The sequence below is a fragment of the Xyrauchen texanus genome, chromosome 18, assembly GCF_025860055.1.
Source record: "Xyrauchen texanus isolate HMW12.3.18 chromosome 18, RBS_HiC_50CHRs, whole genome shotgun sequence".
NCBI lineage: Eukaryota > Metazoa > Chordata > Actinopteri > Cypriniformes > Catostomidae > Xyrauchen > Xyrauchen texanus.
In genome coordinates this window covers 34,397,058-34,412,632 of record NC_068293.1, presented here as the reverse complement: position 1 = coordinate 34,412,632, position 15,575 = coordinate 34,397,058, and the positions used below count along the sequence as shown (strand labels likewise).

The following is a 15,575-nucleotide window of genomic DNA, read 5'->3' as shown; positions in this document are numbered from 1 at the left end:
GAATATTAATTAGGTTATGCTCAAATTTTAATTTACTAAGAACTAAGTGCCACAACCAGCATTTCTGCACCCATCAAAACTTGTTTCTGATGTCACTGTCCCTTTCATTTTTATTACAAAGTGACACCCATGGTCTCACCAGCAGCCCTGGATCCAGAAGCAGAACTGGGTCGTCTCATTGAGCCCATGGTACCCCCTTTCCTGTTGTTCGAGAAGCCCTTAGAGGAGGAAGAGGAGGACCTGCCCCCATCCACAGAGTCCTCGTCGTCAAAGTGCTTATCTGCAGAGGACACAAGCAACATCAAAACCATTCAATGTTTCATCAAAAATCAACAGTCCCACAGAAGTTGAACTCTTAGTCAAGAAGGCAGGTCAGTCATGAAGAACATCATCAATCTGTTCTAAAATCGCAGCACAACAGTGACTATGACAGTTAGGGCTGTCACAAGTATGAAATTATGAAACATTCACGTTTTTTTCCATCTAGGTTTTATTTGATTTAATTATTAATTTTTTCAAACTGTTACAACCTCGCTCTCTGAGTCAATAACTATTAAGTGATCAGCTCTGCTCAATCCTATTGTATCTCTGGAGCAGGCATGGGTCATCCGGGCATCCCTCGATTTGCATTGTAGTGCTGAGCGAATCATTTGCTCAAGTCAACCGAGCTTCCCTTGATATCATTGCTCAGACCACAAAACTTATAAGGCCCATTTGAATTCTACTGAGAATTTCCTAGCTACAACACTGGAGGAAGTCACTCATCTCAAATAGCTAGACAGCCCCAACATTCTCAACTGCACTTGAGTATGAAAACAGACAACACGGTTTCATGTGCAAAAATAAAGTTTTGAGTTTTATTTCAATTAACACTTTTTAATGATTCACAATTGACACCAAAAAACGAAACATATATTCACAGAATCAACATTTAAACCCCACTTTTCCCTTTCCAATTCCCAACCCCACCCTGACCCCCAACAAATATCTCTGTGGTCACACTTGAGTATACACCAAAAAAAGAAAGAAAAGAAAAAGAAAGATATTGTTATGATTGCGGGAAGCAGGATGAGGCAGACAAGGAGTTTGGATCTACGTGCGGTTTATTGAACAACGGTGGAAATAAACAGACATGAACAAATGAAACAACCACGATGGGCAAACTGAAACTGAAATGGGAAAACAACGAAGGAACACGGACTGGATTAACACGGCTGGAAAGAACACGGGAAGACAGGTAAACGAGCAGACATCTGAACATGGGACATCAAAACAGTGGGAACAACGATCGACAGGGTATTGGAGGAACAAACAGGGCTTAAATACACAGACACATGATTATACAAATGACAAACAGATGCGAACAATGACCGTGATGAAGACCGGGAAACGTGGTGACGGTGACACGAAAAACACGGGGCAGACAACCAGGGATCAGTAACAGATATATATATATATATTATGATCCTATTTATATATATATATTAAATCACACACATTTAAAACTAAACTTCTCTCTCCACTGCCCCTACGCGAGAGCCCTCCAAAAAGGCCAAAAACTGCCCCATTTTAATTAAATAAATCTAAGTTGCCTAGATGACATTTCCTCATATGCCGCTACTCTCTGTGCACCACTTTTGAAATGAGGGCACTCCATCCCCTAAGAATAATCTGTCTGCCAATCATAACACTGAATAGTGTTTATGCATTTATTCCCTATATTAATGACCGCCCCATCACCTAAAATACAGAGTCTGGGGCAAAATTACAAAATTGTCCCCCAGACTCTGCATTAGCACAGAGTAATACACTGATGCCTCATAACCTTTTCCAAAAGCAGTAATCACCACTCCCAGCCACTTTAGGGGGGTGTATGCTGCTACTAAAAATAGTACAGTGCAGGTGGCACAGCTGTAAATGCCTAAAGAATTGAGACCTGGGAATCCCAAAATGTTGAACCATATTTTCAAAGGATCTCAACACTCCACTCTTATGTAGGTCAATGGGTGTATTAACCTCCCTCACAATCCACTCTGTCCAGCAGAAAGGGGACGTATTAATACATAACTTTGGGCTCAGCCATATGCTCGAAGAAACATTTAAATAAATATCCTATTTAAACACTCTAGACACTATACCGAGTGCAAATGCGAGATAATGGGGGTGTAAATTAATTTCTGGTTGGTTTGATAGAAAGGCTTTGCAGTGGCGAAATAGGGGCAAGAACTTCCTGTTCAATACAAAACCAGCGAAGGGCTCTCTCAGGTGTAAGCGACCAATGAGCCAAATGTCTGAGACCGAATGCAAAATAATAATAAAACAAAATAAAAAATGGGCCTAGCCCACCTTTGTCAATCGGCCTAAGCAATTTACTGAAATGTAATCTGGGACATTTACCATTCCAAATGAAGGACTTTGCTATGCTATCAAATTGCTTGAAATAAGAGAGGGGGACATCTATTAGTAGAGATTTTAGCAGGTAGTTGAATTTTGGAATACAATTAATTTTAATAACATTAACCTTACCAATCATAGATAAATATAATGAAACCCACCTGCCCACATCCCTTGAAAACCTTTTTTATTAAGGGGTCAAAATTAACTAACTAAATCACACAAATTTTCTGGGAATAAAATACCCAAATACTTAATGCCCTGTAAGGCACCCGGCTGAAAAGCCATTACTGGGCAGTCCGCTGTCAGAGCCAAAGCTTCAAATTTAGATCAATTAAGTCTGTATCCTAAGAATGGGGTCATCTCCTAGTGGGATTGGAGAAGAGTAATAAAATATAATCTGGTAAAGCAAAAGTTTATGTGCCACGCCACCTGCCACCACCCCTGGAAAATCATCCTCCTTTCTTATTGCCACTGCTAATGGTTCCAGGGCAAGACAGAACAATAATGGGGAAAGAGGGCAACCCTGCCAGGCGTCCCTCAAAATAAAAGGTTTTTCAAATGACACATCACCCTTACTCAAATTTATCAACATTTTCATTAGTAAAAGTAACTGTGGTAATTTGTCATAAATGTAATGCATCTACATGAAAAAGAAACTAAGATGCCTCTTTCAGGCACAGCTTGATCTCAGCACTCAGCCGAGACATGATGATTACTGAAAGAGAACCACTGTGGGCAGGAGAACGTAGAGTCAGTCTGTTCTGATTAAACACACTGGAATGAGAGGCATGCTGACTGCTGAAAAATAGCAATGTGAAGGGTGTAATCTGTTCATATGGGTGCCGAAACAAAAATGCGCTGCTCTCGTCTTGCTCACGCAACATTGACGGAGTATATGTGAAATCGGCATAAGAATTTGCTTTAAAAGTGAAGTGTGTAATATCTGCACAAACACCATCACAGAACAGCAGAAATTATGACTTTTTCAAACAGGTTTCCCAACCAATCTGCCATTGGTTGAACAAGCAGATTGTCCCCAAATTCGCACCATTGGATGAGAACACTTAAATTTTGAACAAACAGAGAAATGCTTTGATAGCACCACAGCGTTTACAGTTTTCAGAGACAGAAAATGTACAGGTTTTATTGTTAAATATTAATGCATCATTCCCTCCAATTAACTGTCATCACCTACATAATTCAAGCATTTCTTTGAGGACTAAGGTTACATAACTGCTATAGGTGAGCGACAGGTATGCAAAACGAATACATCTACATGAAAAAGGAACTAAAAGGCTCTTTCAGGCACAGCTGGATCTCAGCACTCAGCCGAGACATGACAATTAGTGAAAGAGAACCACTGTGGGCAGGAGAACGTAGAGTCAGTCTGTTCTGATTAAACACACTGGAATGAGAGGTATGATGACTGCTGAAAAATACAGTCCCCCATCATTGGTGGGCAGTAGGAACAACAGAAGAAAAACTGATTTTCCATGATTTTCCATGTCTGCATCAAGATATTTTTAAATAATTTAGATTCACAATGATTTACTCATGAATCATTTGTACCTCTTTACAATAAGTTTGAGTTCATTAACATTAGTTAACTACTGTACATAACTAGAATACCGTATATTCACAATAAAATGTCCATGAACTTTAAGATTTTATTAATTAAAATCGCTTCCACAAAAAAACCAAAACCAAAAAAAAAAATTAACACTTTTTAAATTACCAGATAATTCCAGGTATTCCATGACTGTGGAAACCCTGGTATACAGATGACGGTGAGATTATGGGGGAAAAAATGGCTGATGACCACTTCGATATGTCCACAAAGGGCACCTTTCATAAGTCAGCATGTGGGCAGATCGCTATTGAAAATATCCACTTTCTTCAGTCATAAACAAAAAACTGCACAAAAGCCTCATTCAGAATCCTCTGATATTGATGTATCAGTTGTAACTGGAGCTCAAGCAGCGAGTTTGATCTCTCAATTTGCTTAATGATAAGAGTTAGCTTTGATTCGAGATCCAACAGAAGCAGGCCTCCGCTGGTTTGTATAGACAGAGCGGCTGTTGTAACAATATGCTCCGTAAACTCTCTTAATTGGCCTGGAAAATGAAATGGCACACTATTATAATATTGCTGTTAAAACCAGCATGCTCTTAGATAATCAGTTGAATAGAAAACTCGCCCTTGGACTGGAAATGGCTATTCTAAAATCAGACTTTTGAGGCAGTGCAACTTCATAACAAAAAATAGCATTTTATATTTAGTGGAGATTGTGGAAGGCACATGAAGATCTAGCAGCCTGTCAAAAGAATGGATATGAATGAACTAGTCATACTTCAATGCTTTTGGTTGTAACAACTCTGTGCTTATGAACACACCTGTTGAAGGTTAAAGTCAATCATACATGTTTGGAACAATATGAAGGTGAGTAAATGATTCTTGGGTAAACTTTCCCTTTAAGTGAAGAAATGTCAGCATTCCTTAAGCTAATGTCAAACTGCTCCAGTACAATGTGACTTTATGTGAGCCACAATGTGTATCCATAGGCATCATCTACCAACGACACTATACTGTATGTAGTTATCGCCATGCATCTGTGTAATTTATATATGACATTGCTAAATTCCCCCTAAGGAACCAAGAGAGTACATCTCAACTTTAATTCTTTGTAGAGTCAAAACAGAGCCTAGGATGTGTGGTATGTCAATAAGAAGACTGATTGGATCGATTCATGCTTATTTATTTAGCAGGGTGGTGATGAGATGGTGATAATATTTATTCTAGTTACTTTCACACACTCATTCAGTATTAAGCATTGGCTTCTCAATGGGATGATTTCAGCTTGGATTTAATCTTTTACGCATGACCTACCAACTTCAGATGAATTCTGCAAAAAAAACAAGTGTTTTCATTTCTGGGTGAACTATCTCTTTAATGGGAATCATATAATAAAATTGGGATATATGATTTCCTTAAAGGCTTTGGGTTGAATAACATGAAATACAATTTTAATTATTAAAACAATCATTCATGTTATCATCTGATTATTTTTTTTGTAATTACACTGCTACAGCAATTTTCTGCTGCACTATAATCAAAATTACTGTAAAACAATTATTTTATTGAAATCAGAATGAAAATGCAAGGTAGATTGTATTATGGTAATATGAATTGGGGTGGTGCTTAATTATTGTCACACAGCAAAACAATCTTAATGGTCCTTAAACAAATTCATATTTCTATATTTTCCTGACATGTTTTCAAAAGATTGACCCGACACCTGACAAAAATCCCTCTCCAAATTAATTGCCACAGCACCTGTGCCAGTGACAGCTTCCTTTAGCTGCTGATCTAACAGAGATGACACAGCATAACATGTCTGAGTGACTTTGAGCATGTCAGCACAAAAAGCTCAGAAACCAAGCGACATGTTTACATAACAGTGCTGTAGGACATGAACTCGCTCTTGTCCTCACACACACAACACCCTGATCCATTAATCTCACACTCAAACTGCGCTGCTGAATCCAATATCAAGTGAAAGGCATGATTTAGATTTGCACATCATATAGGTGTATGAAGTATTTAAAGAAAATATACTGTCACTGAAACACTCAAATGTCTCCAAGAATATTAAGATCTCAATCCCTGTTTTAAATTTCCTCTCCAACACTCTGATCACTTCCTGGATGCAGTGTCCTAATACACATGGTGCTCTAGGAAGCACTTTTACACAAAGTGTGACTGATAAGTATCAGCAGGACAAGTGGCACTGGAGGTAAAGGGCCAGACTAGGACATTAGCAGAAGCTGAATGATTGATGATAATGTTTGAAAAGGAATATGAGCCCACAATAGATTCAGAAAGGGTGAAGAAAGCATTTAGTTGGAATTATAGAAAGCAAGGAGGTTCTATATGTGACTTCTGCTTCAAAACAACATGACCACTGTATTTAAAGGCGAAGGGTGTAATTTCTTTGCCACTAGCAGTACCGAACAGAATTGCAAGCAAGTTTTAAACACTCTTAACATCTTTAATAGCTTGTGGCTAGACACAATGCATACTGTTAAAGATGACCCCTCCCCAATGAGCCCAGTTAAATCATATTCAAATGTCAAAAAAGTTCACACAGTATAATCTGCAAAACACAAACAAACAGATAAACATGCCATCCCCTAAACAGAACAGCGACTGAAGGATGAAGGCCTCTAGCATTAGACCAGCACTTCTTTTATTTGCCTCTGAGATTAAAGCTGCCATTTCATTCCTTTCCTTACCTTCACCAGTTGTCAGAGCAAGCGTCTCTTCAATTCACATGGAAAGTCTGCAAACACAACAAAGCTCTAGCTTTTTTTTTACAGTCCCTCTCTCGCTCTCTGGTCTCCACCCTCCCTCCCGTTCCATTCCTGCTGCTTCAGTCTTGTGACTGGAACCAAGACAAAAGCCACCCAACTCTTTCAAATAAAGGATTTAGAAAGCATTTCCCCACCCATAGAGCAAAATGTAATGTACAAAGTGGATCTGTGACTGTTTATTTGACATTAATTTGGCACTTTTTCGAAAATCTTTTCTTTTTCACAAATTCTTCATGTTCAACATCTTCTTGATAAACTAAATGCTCAACACAGGAAAGATACTCTGGACTCTCTGGCCCTCAGACAACAGATTTACACAAAATATTAGTAGAGCAAATTACAGAAATATCATGTTATATAATGCAATTAATATTTGAGACAGCACTTCTTTTTAAATAGAAAAAGGTTTTTAAAAGGAAAGATGGTAAATCAAGCTAAAAACAACATTCACAACTATCTCTGGGGGAGCAGGCGGAGCCGCGGGAGGAACTCTCTCTGGGGGAGCGGGCGGAGCCGTGGGAGGAACAGCCTCTGGGGGAGCGGGTGGAGCCATGGGAGGAACTGTCTTTGGGGGAGCGGGCAGAGGTGGTCCCCTTGGTCTCCTGGCCCTCCTCCTGATCTCCTTGGTCTCCTAGCCGTCCCCCTGGATCTGCTCTGGTCTCCTTGGTCCCTTGGCCATCCGACCTGATCAGCTCTGGTCTCCTTGGTCTCCTGGCCATCCACCTGATCTGCTCTGGTCTCCTTGGTTTCATGGCCGTCTGCCTGATCTGCTCTGGTCTCCTTGGTCTCCTGGCCACCCGTCTGATCAGCTCTGGTCTCCTGGCCATCCGTCTGATCAGCTCTGGTCTCCTTGGTCGCCTGGCCACCCACCTGATCTGCTCTGGTCTCCTTGGTTTCCTGGCTGCCTGCCTGATCTGTTCTGGTTTCCTTGGTCTCCTGGCTGCCAGCCTGATCTGCTCTGGTTTCCTTGGTCTCCTGGCCACCCGCCTGATCTGCTCTGGTCTCCTAGCCACCTGCCTGCTCTGCTCTGGTCTCCTTGGTTCTCACTCCCACTGCCTCAATCTGCTCGGTCTTCCAAGCCCCCAGCTCCACCTCAGCACTCTGAACCACAGGTTCCAGCTTGGTCCTCTAAGCCTGCAGCGTCACCCTGGCTCTCTATCCCTCCAGCTCCACTTTGGTCTCAAGCCTCCCTAAACTTGCCTTGTTCCTCTGCTCCCCTTGCTCATTGTGCCCTCCATAATTACCTGTTTCCCCCTTCCCCCCACAGACAATTATTTATTTTTGGGGTGTCTGGAATCCGCTCCTTAAAAGTTTTTGTGCTTTTATGTTGAAATTCTTGTTTAGTTCCCACTTTCCTGTTTGTTTTGTAGTCCTTTTGTAGATTTATTTGATGATTGGTTCTCCCTGATTGTTTCCTCAGGTGGTCCTCATTCCCTGATTGTTTCCCCAGTTGTTCCTTGTTTTCATTTGTTTCCCCTGGTTAGTTTGTCAGTCTTTGCATGTATTATGTTTATGCTGTGTTTTGGTTTCCTCACCTGCCTCGTCACAGCTTTATTATATTATTAAATATAGATGACAGAAAATTTATGACGTGCTGATATGAAGGCGTGCAGTCTCATGGAACATGCGCATCTCAGGATCTCACTCTTTGTTTCTGTCTTCTGATTTTCTTTTTTTTATTAGTGCTGCAAATGACCTCAGACATTTCAGCTCAGGAGGTGTTTTGAGTTCAGTTCACTTTATTTCCACAGAACAGTTTATAGTAAACGCAACTCTGCAGCCTGCAAAATAATACAAACTATATATATATATATATATATATATATACCCTCAGGTAGAAGATTCAGGATGCCAGCAATTTTTAAAAACAGGGGGAAAAATTCCTTCTTGCCACAGGCAGTAAAATTAACGATAGGTAGTGTGGGTGTTCACTGAGCGGGTCTCAGTGAAGATTAGAATTTGTTTTTATTTATTTTATATATAAATCTGCATATTTGTTACATGTATATTGTTGGTTTTATATGTACGCATGATAAAACACAAGCAACAAAAATTTCCCTAGGGGGATAATAAAGCAATCAATCAATCAATCAATCAATCAATCAATCAATCAATATATGTTTCTCAGCAGCCTCTGATGCTGAAAGAACTGCAACTGTCGTGTCAAATCATACCCATCAAAGACCCAGAGGGGTAATCATATGTAAAGCCTGATTAAAAATCTCTATCAGGCTATCTTATTGCATCTGATCAGATTAACACACTCACAAATAAACAACACTTGAATACTGTAACCACAAACAAGTAATCACAAACATTGACATCATACACAATTTCATTGAATCTTTGTTTGGACATTTTAATTAATGGAATTTCCAAATATATAGCTCCTACCTGAACCCGAGGAGAGGATCATGTTCCCAGATCTTTGGACTTCATCAAATCTGCTGAAAATTACATTCAACCTGTATTGAGATGAGAGGACAGGGGGGAAAAATTAAAACTTCAAAGAGCAGGATGAATTACACCTACTGAAAGTGATATTAGATAAACCTTGCTTTGTTAAAGTTAAACAGTAAGCAGATCTTGAGAACAACTCTTGAAAATGCTCTCGGGTGAGGCATTTTTCCACCATGACCTTCGTTGTATACAACACAATCCTCCGAAACAAGAGTTGTAAAAAAACAGAGAGCTTTCAGTGAACAGGGTAAATGTCTACAAAATTGAAATACCTTTCATCCAATTACTCACATTTTGCTGAACTATTCTGACTTCACTACTATTTCCATGGAAGTTAAGGTTTGTGTCATAGCTATGGACATAATGACATTATGAACCAACTCACTAAGCTGCATGTTTATATGATTGAGGGTTACTGGCAGGTTTGTCATGTAAATGTAGACCAAGAGACAGTTAAGATTAACTTTTTCTGTGTTTGTTTTTCAAAAGTTTGATTTACTATGCAATTATAATGTAATTTGTTTAGAACCCCAAACTCTCAAACCTTCCACCCCAACACCAAGACTTAAGATTTATTGACACTAAGAAGCAAAAATCAGTTTAGAAACCTTCAGGGTTGTGATTTAAAAGGGTTGTGATGGATTGTTTTGTGAATCTGTCCCAGTTTAATGTAGGCTGTTATTCAGGGATGGGGCGGCACCAACATTACAGGACTCTACAGCAAACCCACAGCCTGTAAGCTTTGCTACTTATTTTAAATGGAAAAAGGTTAGTCAAAGAGGGTGTTTTCAAAGTCTTACAAGTGTCAAAAATGTCCCATTTAATTCTAAATTATTGAGAGAAGGTGCAAAATGGTCATGATTTTTTTTTTTTTTGGTACCTAAAGAGACATTAACTAACATAAGATTGGAACTCAGAGGTAAAAAATGACCAAAAATTATATCTAAACTGATTAAAGACCAGTATCCTCAAATGATAGCAACCCATATGGATCACATGTGAAACAGTACCATACAAGCTCAGCTGCCTTAAACTCCTTCCACTCTGTATTCACAGAGCTGTGGATGCTTTGTTCATGTATAACCCCCTGAGAATCCCTCATTCTTTACACCCAGTGACCTGAGCATCAAAGCCGATTTCTCTGCATGTTCTGAGCTCCCTGTGAGGGGATGCTGCCATGCTGAATATAGACATGCTGACACATCTCTGACTTGCTGTTGCAACACCCTGCCTTTGCTGACATTATGGCTAAGTCAATAGATTTTCAATCAGAACTAGCAAGTTAAGCCTTGTGATATTAATATTTAAGAGGAATGTTGTTTCCAATAATTATGCTGTTTGAAAAAAAGCATTCGATATTAAATGAGAACAATCCCTGCTGACAGCCACAGAAAAAGCAAACATCCCTTCTCCTCCAAAAGTCCTGCAACAAAATTTTGAATTGTTAATGAGATGGGATGCCTAGTCCATGTTTTTGGTTGCTAAACCCTAATAAAACAGCACTTTAAAATGTCAGGCTCCCAGTAGAACGCGTTTTAGACTGAAAAACGAATTTTGAACACTTAGGAAAATTGTAAACTTTGTTGTGCACACTAGATTTACAGTTTGTTGCCTACAGTGAAAAAAGACTGACTAATGTGGATGCAACAATTCTTTCACAGATCTCCCTGAGGGGGAGATCTGTGAAACACAAACACAAATGATTGTATTAATGAGATTTGTTGATCTGGCCTTTGATGCATCACCTTGAATGAATGAATGCAGAAAACCATTAAATATGTGCAAATATAAACACTTATTGGGTGGCATTTAACAAAATCCTGAGAGATGAAACTAAAGAGATGTAATATACAATTACATCGTCAACCCCCCAGCTGAGTTTCGTGTTTTTTTTTTTTTGCTTTCTTGATTTTGCTTTAAAAATTGAATTCATTTTTTGAAACATGAGAAACATAAACATAAGACATTTCTAAATTCAACTTGCACTTTAAACTAAGCGAAAAAAGCAATAAAATAATGACGTGATAAAAAAAATCTTACTGAACCACCTTATTTAAACATTTACCATCTCTAACATCTTTACTTGCTATCACGCAAGTATCCGTCAAAGACACCAGGTGGAAAATTTCTAATAGCCTACAGATTAAGAACTAAAGACAATTATAAATGTAAAGACAATAATAATCATAATAAATAAGCCTAATAAATTCCCTTGTGTTCCCAAAATAATGCTGCTAAATGTGTGTTCTTATCGAATTTGTGATTGTATTGCATTTTGGTAATAGTTAATGCTGCCTAAAAAAATTAAATAAAATCAATTTTAGGTTCAAGGTGAACGGGTCTTGTATTACTTTATGATTTATTCACATTTGTCTTTAATACAAATATATATATATATATATATATATATTACTGAACCTGCAGAGTTGCATTCACAATGCATGCTAACCATGTGGAAATGAAGCGAACTAAACTCGCAGCACTTCCTTAAGTGATCAGAGATAATTTGCAGCATTCTAATAGACAACATTATACTTGCAAACAGTTTTCAGACAAGTGAAACAGGAAAAAAACAAACAAACAAAAAAAAAAGTGAAAACTCTTTACATGCACTTGTTCTACGAGACAGGCTTGCACTGAGCCTATGCCTCCGAACAAACGAATCAGCCTTTTCTTTTGTCTGTTCCTAAAAATATAATAAATTGTGTTTCTTTAAGCATGTGTCTTTGTGACTAACAGCATTTCTTGTCATGTATCACTCCGAGACGTCTTACAGGTCACCCACCTGTTGCGGGGTAGATAAGCAAAATTACCCGCGCATGAAATACATTTGGATTTGGAGGAGCATGCAAAATGGATTCAGCCTCATCGCATTTTGCGAGTGGCGGGTGCTAGTTTCAAACCCTGGGCTACAGTTTAATGTACTTGGCAACTTCCCAGATCCATGGTTTTGCCATTTCCTGATACTGTCGATCATCGTCTGTCAATGAGTGTCGCAATCAGCATTGGGATCTTTGTAAAACATCATCGATATCCGATAATATCGTCCTATCGCCAGCTCTATTGAGCAGAGTGAAAATGATGTCATTTCACACTGTTTTCCCCAGCATGTTCCAATGGAGCCTGCCCTAAAAGACTTACAACAAAAACCAATGAGAGGATCAGAGAAACAGATGCTTATATAATCCCTGGAGCATCCCAAGATTCCATTAAGGGGGAGGGACACCTAACAGATGTTACAACCAAATTCAGACCACAAGCAAATGCTGGTAGGCTTTACTTCTTTATCTGCACGCTCAACTTTAGACTTAAACACTACAGCCACAACCCCAAGGGCACACTAAGGTTGCTGTAGGGTAGTATGGGTGGAGCGAAATGTTTGAAACTGCCAATGTTCTTGTTCAGTGTTCAAACCAAAGGAGGATTTTGCTGAATTAGGCTACATAGTCAATGTGAAATGAGCACATCATTTTAGCTGATAGGAGCAAATTGTTCCAAGTTAGAGGGCAGAGCCTTGGGTCTGGAGGGAAATTAAGACCTAATGACATGTTTGAACAGCCAGTTTCCTCTCTTTAGTGAATAAGAATGATTATAAGTACTAATAGAGGCTGATTCATAAACCTCTCCACTTAGTAGGTTTAGAAACACTTACTGATGGGGGGGAAAAAAGGTTTGTACAGATTAATCAATGAATGATAGAAGTACAGTTGAAGTCAGAAGTTTACATACACTTAGGTTGAAGTCATTAAAACAGATTTTTTAACCACTCCACAGAATTAATATTAGCAAAATAGTTTTGGCAAGTCTTTATCTACTTTGTGCATGACACAAGTAATTTTTCCAACAATAGTTTACAGACAGATTGTTTAACTTTTAATTGACTATATCACAATTCCAGTGGGTCAGAAGTTTACATACACTTATTTAACTGTGCCTTTAAGCAACTTGGAACATTCCAGAAAATAATGTCATGCCTTTAGAAAATGTGCCAGTTAACCAAGTACCTGTCGATGTATTTTAAGGCCTACCTTCAAACTCAGTGCCTCTTTGCTTGACATCATGAGAAAATTTAAAATTATAAAATTAAAATTATAAACACCATGGGACCACACAGCCATCATACCGCTGAGGAAGTAGATGCATTCTGTCTCCTAGAGATGAATGTAGTTTGGCGCAAAAAGTGCAAATCAATCCCAGAACAACCTTAGGACCTTGTGAAGATACTGGACAAAACAGGTAGACAAGTATCTATATCCACAGTAAAACAAGTCCTATATCGACATAACCTAAAAAGGTGGCTCAGCAAGGAAGAAGTCACTGCTCCAAAATCACCATAAAAAAGCCAGACTAGAGTTTGCAAGTGCACATAGGGACAAAGATCTTAATTTTTTCAGAAATTTCCTCTGGTGTAATGAAACAAAAATTGAACTGTTTGGCCATAATGATCATTGTTATGTTTGGAGGAAAAAAGGGTGAGGCTTGCTAGCCGAAGAACACCATCCCAACAGTGAAGCATGAGGGTGGCAGAATCATGTTGTTGTGGTGCTTTGCTGCAGGAGGAACTAGTGCACTTCACAAAATAGATGGCATCATGAGGAAGGAAAATTATGTTGATACATTGAAGCAAAATCTCAAGACATCAGCCTGGAAGTTAAAGCTCATCGTAAATGGGTCTTCCAAATGGACAATGACTCCAAGCATGCCTCCACAGTTGTAGCAAAATGGCTTAAGGACAACAAATTCAAGGTATTGGAGTGGCCACCACAAAGCCTTGACCTCAATCCGATAGAAAATTTGTGGGCAGAACTGAAAAAGTGTGTGCGAACAAGGCGGCCTACGAACCTGACAAAAGTTACACCATATCTGTCTGGAAGAATGGGCCAAAATTCCAGCAACTTATTGTGAGAAGCTTGTGGAAGGCTACCCAAAATGTTTGACCCAAGTTAAACTATTTAAAAGGCAGTGCTACTGAATAATAACAATGTGTATGTAAACCTCTGACCCACTGGGAATGTGATGAAAGAAAGAAAAGCTGAAATAAATCATTCTCTCTACTATTATTCTGACATTTCACATTCACACAATAAAGTAGTGATCCTAACTGACCTAAGACAGGGAATGTTTTCTATGATTAAATGCCAGGAATTGTGAAAAACTGAGTTTAAATGAATTTGGCTAAGGTGTATGTAAACTTCTGACTTCAACTGTAAATGCACAGATTATGGCACTCATCTAAAGTCAAACAAGTAATTTAGATCAGTGGTTCTCAACTGGTTGGTTAAAAATCTGTTCAGGTGAAGTTGAAGACAGCAGGGGGAAAATAAATGCTTAATGCAAATGATAAAACGCAACCAAACATATAATTCTGTATTGTTAAAATAGCTAAATAAATATGCTATTAACTATTACAAGGAAAGAGAAAATGCTTCCTATATCTTTTGATGTAGACAACAAAGGTGTGTCAAACTAGTGCAAAACATATTCACATAATATTCACACAATATTTATACAGTGATTGATCCATGTGCTAGGCTGGTAATTCACAGTAATGCTGTTGTATATGCATTTACAAAATGTCAAAAATGTATAATTCAGCCTACATTATATTAATACATTTCCATATTGTTGGGCCTATTCAGTTCATGGCTCATGATTTTCTGGACATTTTTGTTTACCTTTGTACGACAAACAATTTAGTATTTAGTCCAATGTACTGTAAACCTGGGTCCCGAAGCAAAACCAGTCAATAACCGCTGCTCTAGATAGCATGCTAAATAATGTGCATATGCCTCTATTTAGAAAAATATTACAGATAAGTCCAGAATTTCACAGAAATGTCCATCAGAATTTGAAAAGACCCTAGGAGTGTCCCGAATACTCAGTGTAGATGTTAACCAGGTCTAATCATTGTCTGTGACCTATACTGAGTGGGAGCAAAAATGAGAGAGAAAGAGTAGAACAAAGGGAGATCTTACCTTGATTGCGGCAGTCCTTTTTTGCTAAGGTCAACCCTAACCTTCTCTCCAACATGCCTGTATATTTCCACAAGGCAGTTCATGGCCGCATCCCGAACCTAAAAAGACAATCATAAAACAACTTCATAATTACAATGATTTTAACGCGGGTCTCGTTGAGCATTGTACTTTGTAACTCAAAAAGTTTGTATTTCATCTGTGCAATTAAACTATTTTGGGACAAAAAAATTATAAACTATAAGAGCTTTTTTGTTAAGATCCTAAGAGACATATTATGTAGACCCTATAACAGGGAAAACAATGCAATAAAGTGTTGCACTATTGAAACTATTGTGACCTTCCTCTGCTTCAATTTTCTTAAACAGAGTGCAAT

General features: G+C 38.6%; 1 protein-coding gene across 1 annotated transcript in view; it reads right to left on the bottom strand.

The window, feature by feature from the left end:
• LOC127658553 (CLIP-associating protein 1-like) overlaps positions 1-15,575 on the bottom strand; it is a 98,080-nt gene that overhangs the window by 49,008 nt on the left and 33,497 nt on the right. The window contains exons 7-9 of the mRNA XM_052147902.1: positions 15,203-15,300; positions 9,162-9,232; positions 140-280 (exon numbers count right to left, since the gene is read on the bottom strand). Of these exons, the coding sequence (XP_052003862.1) occupies positions 140-280; positions 9,162-9,232; positions 15,203-15,300 (310 nt within the window). The remainder of the gene's footprint in view (positions 1-139; positions 281-9,161; positions 9,233-15,202; positions 15,301-15,575) is intronic.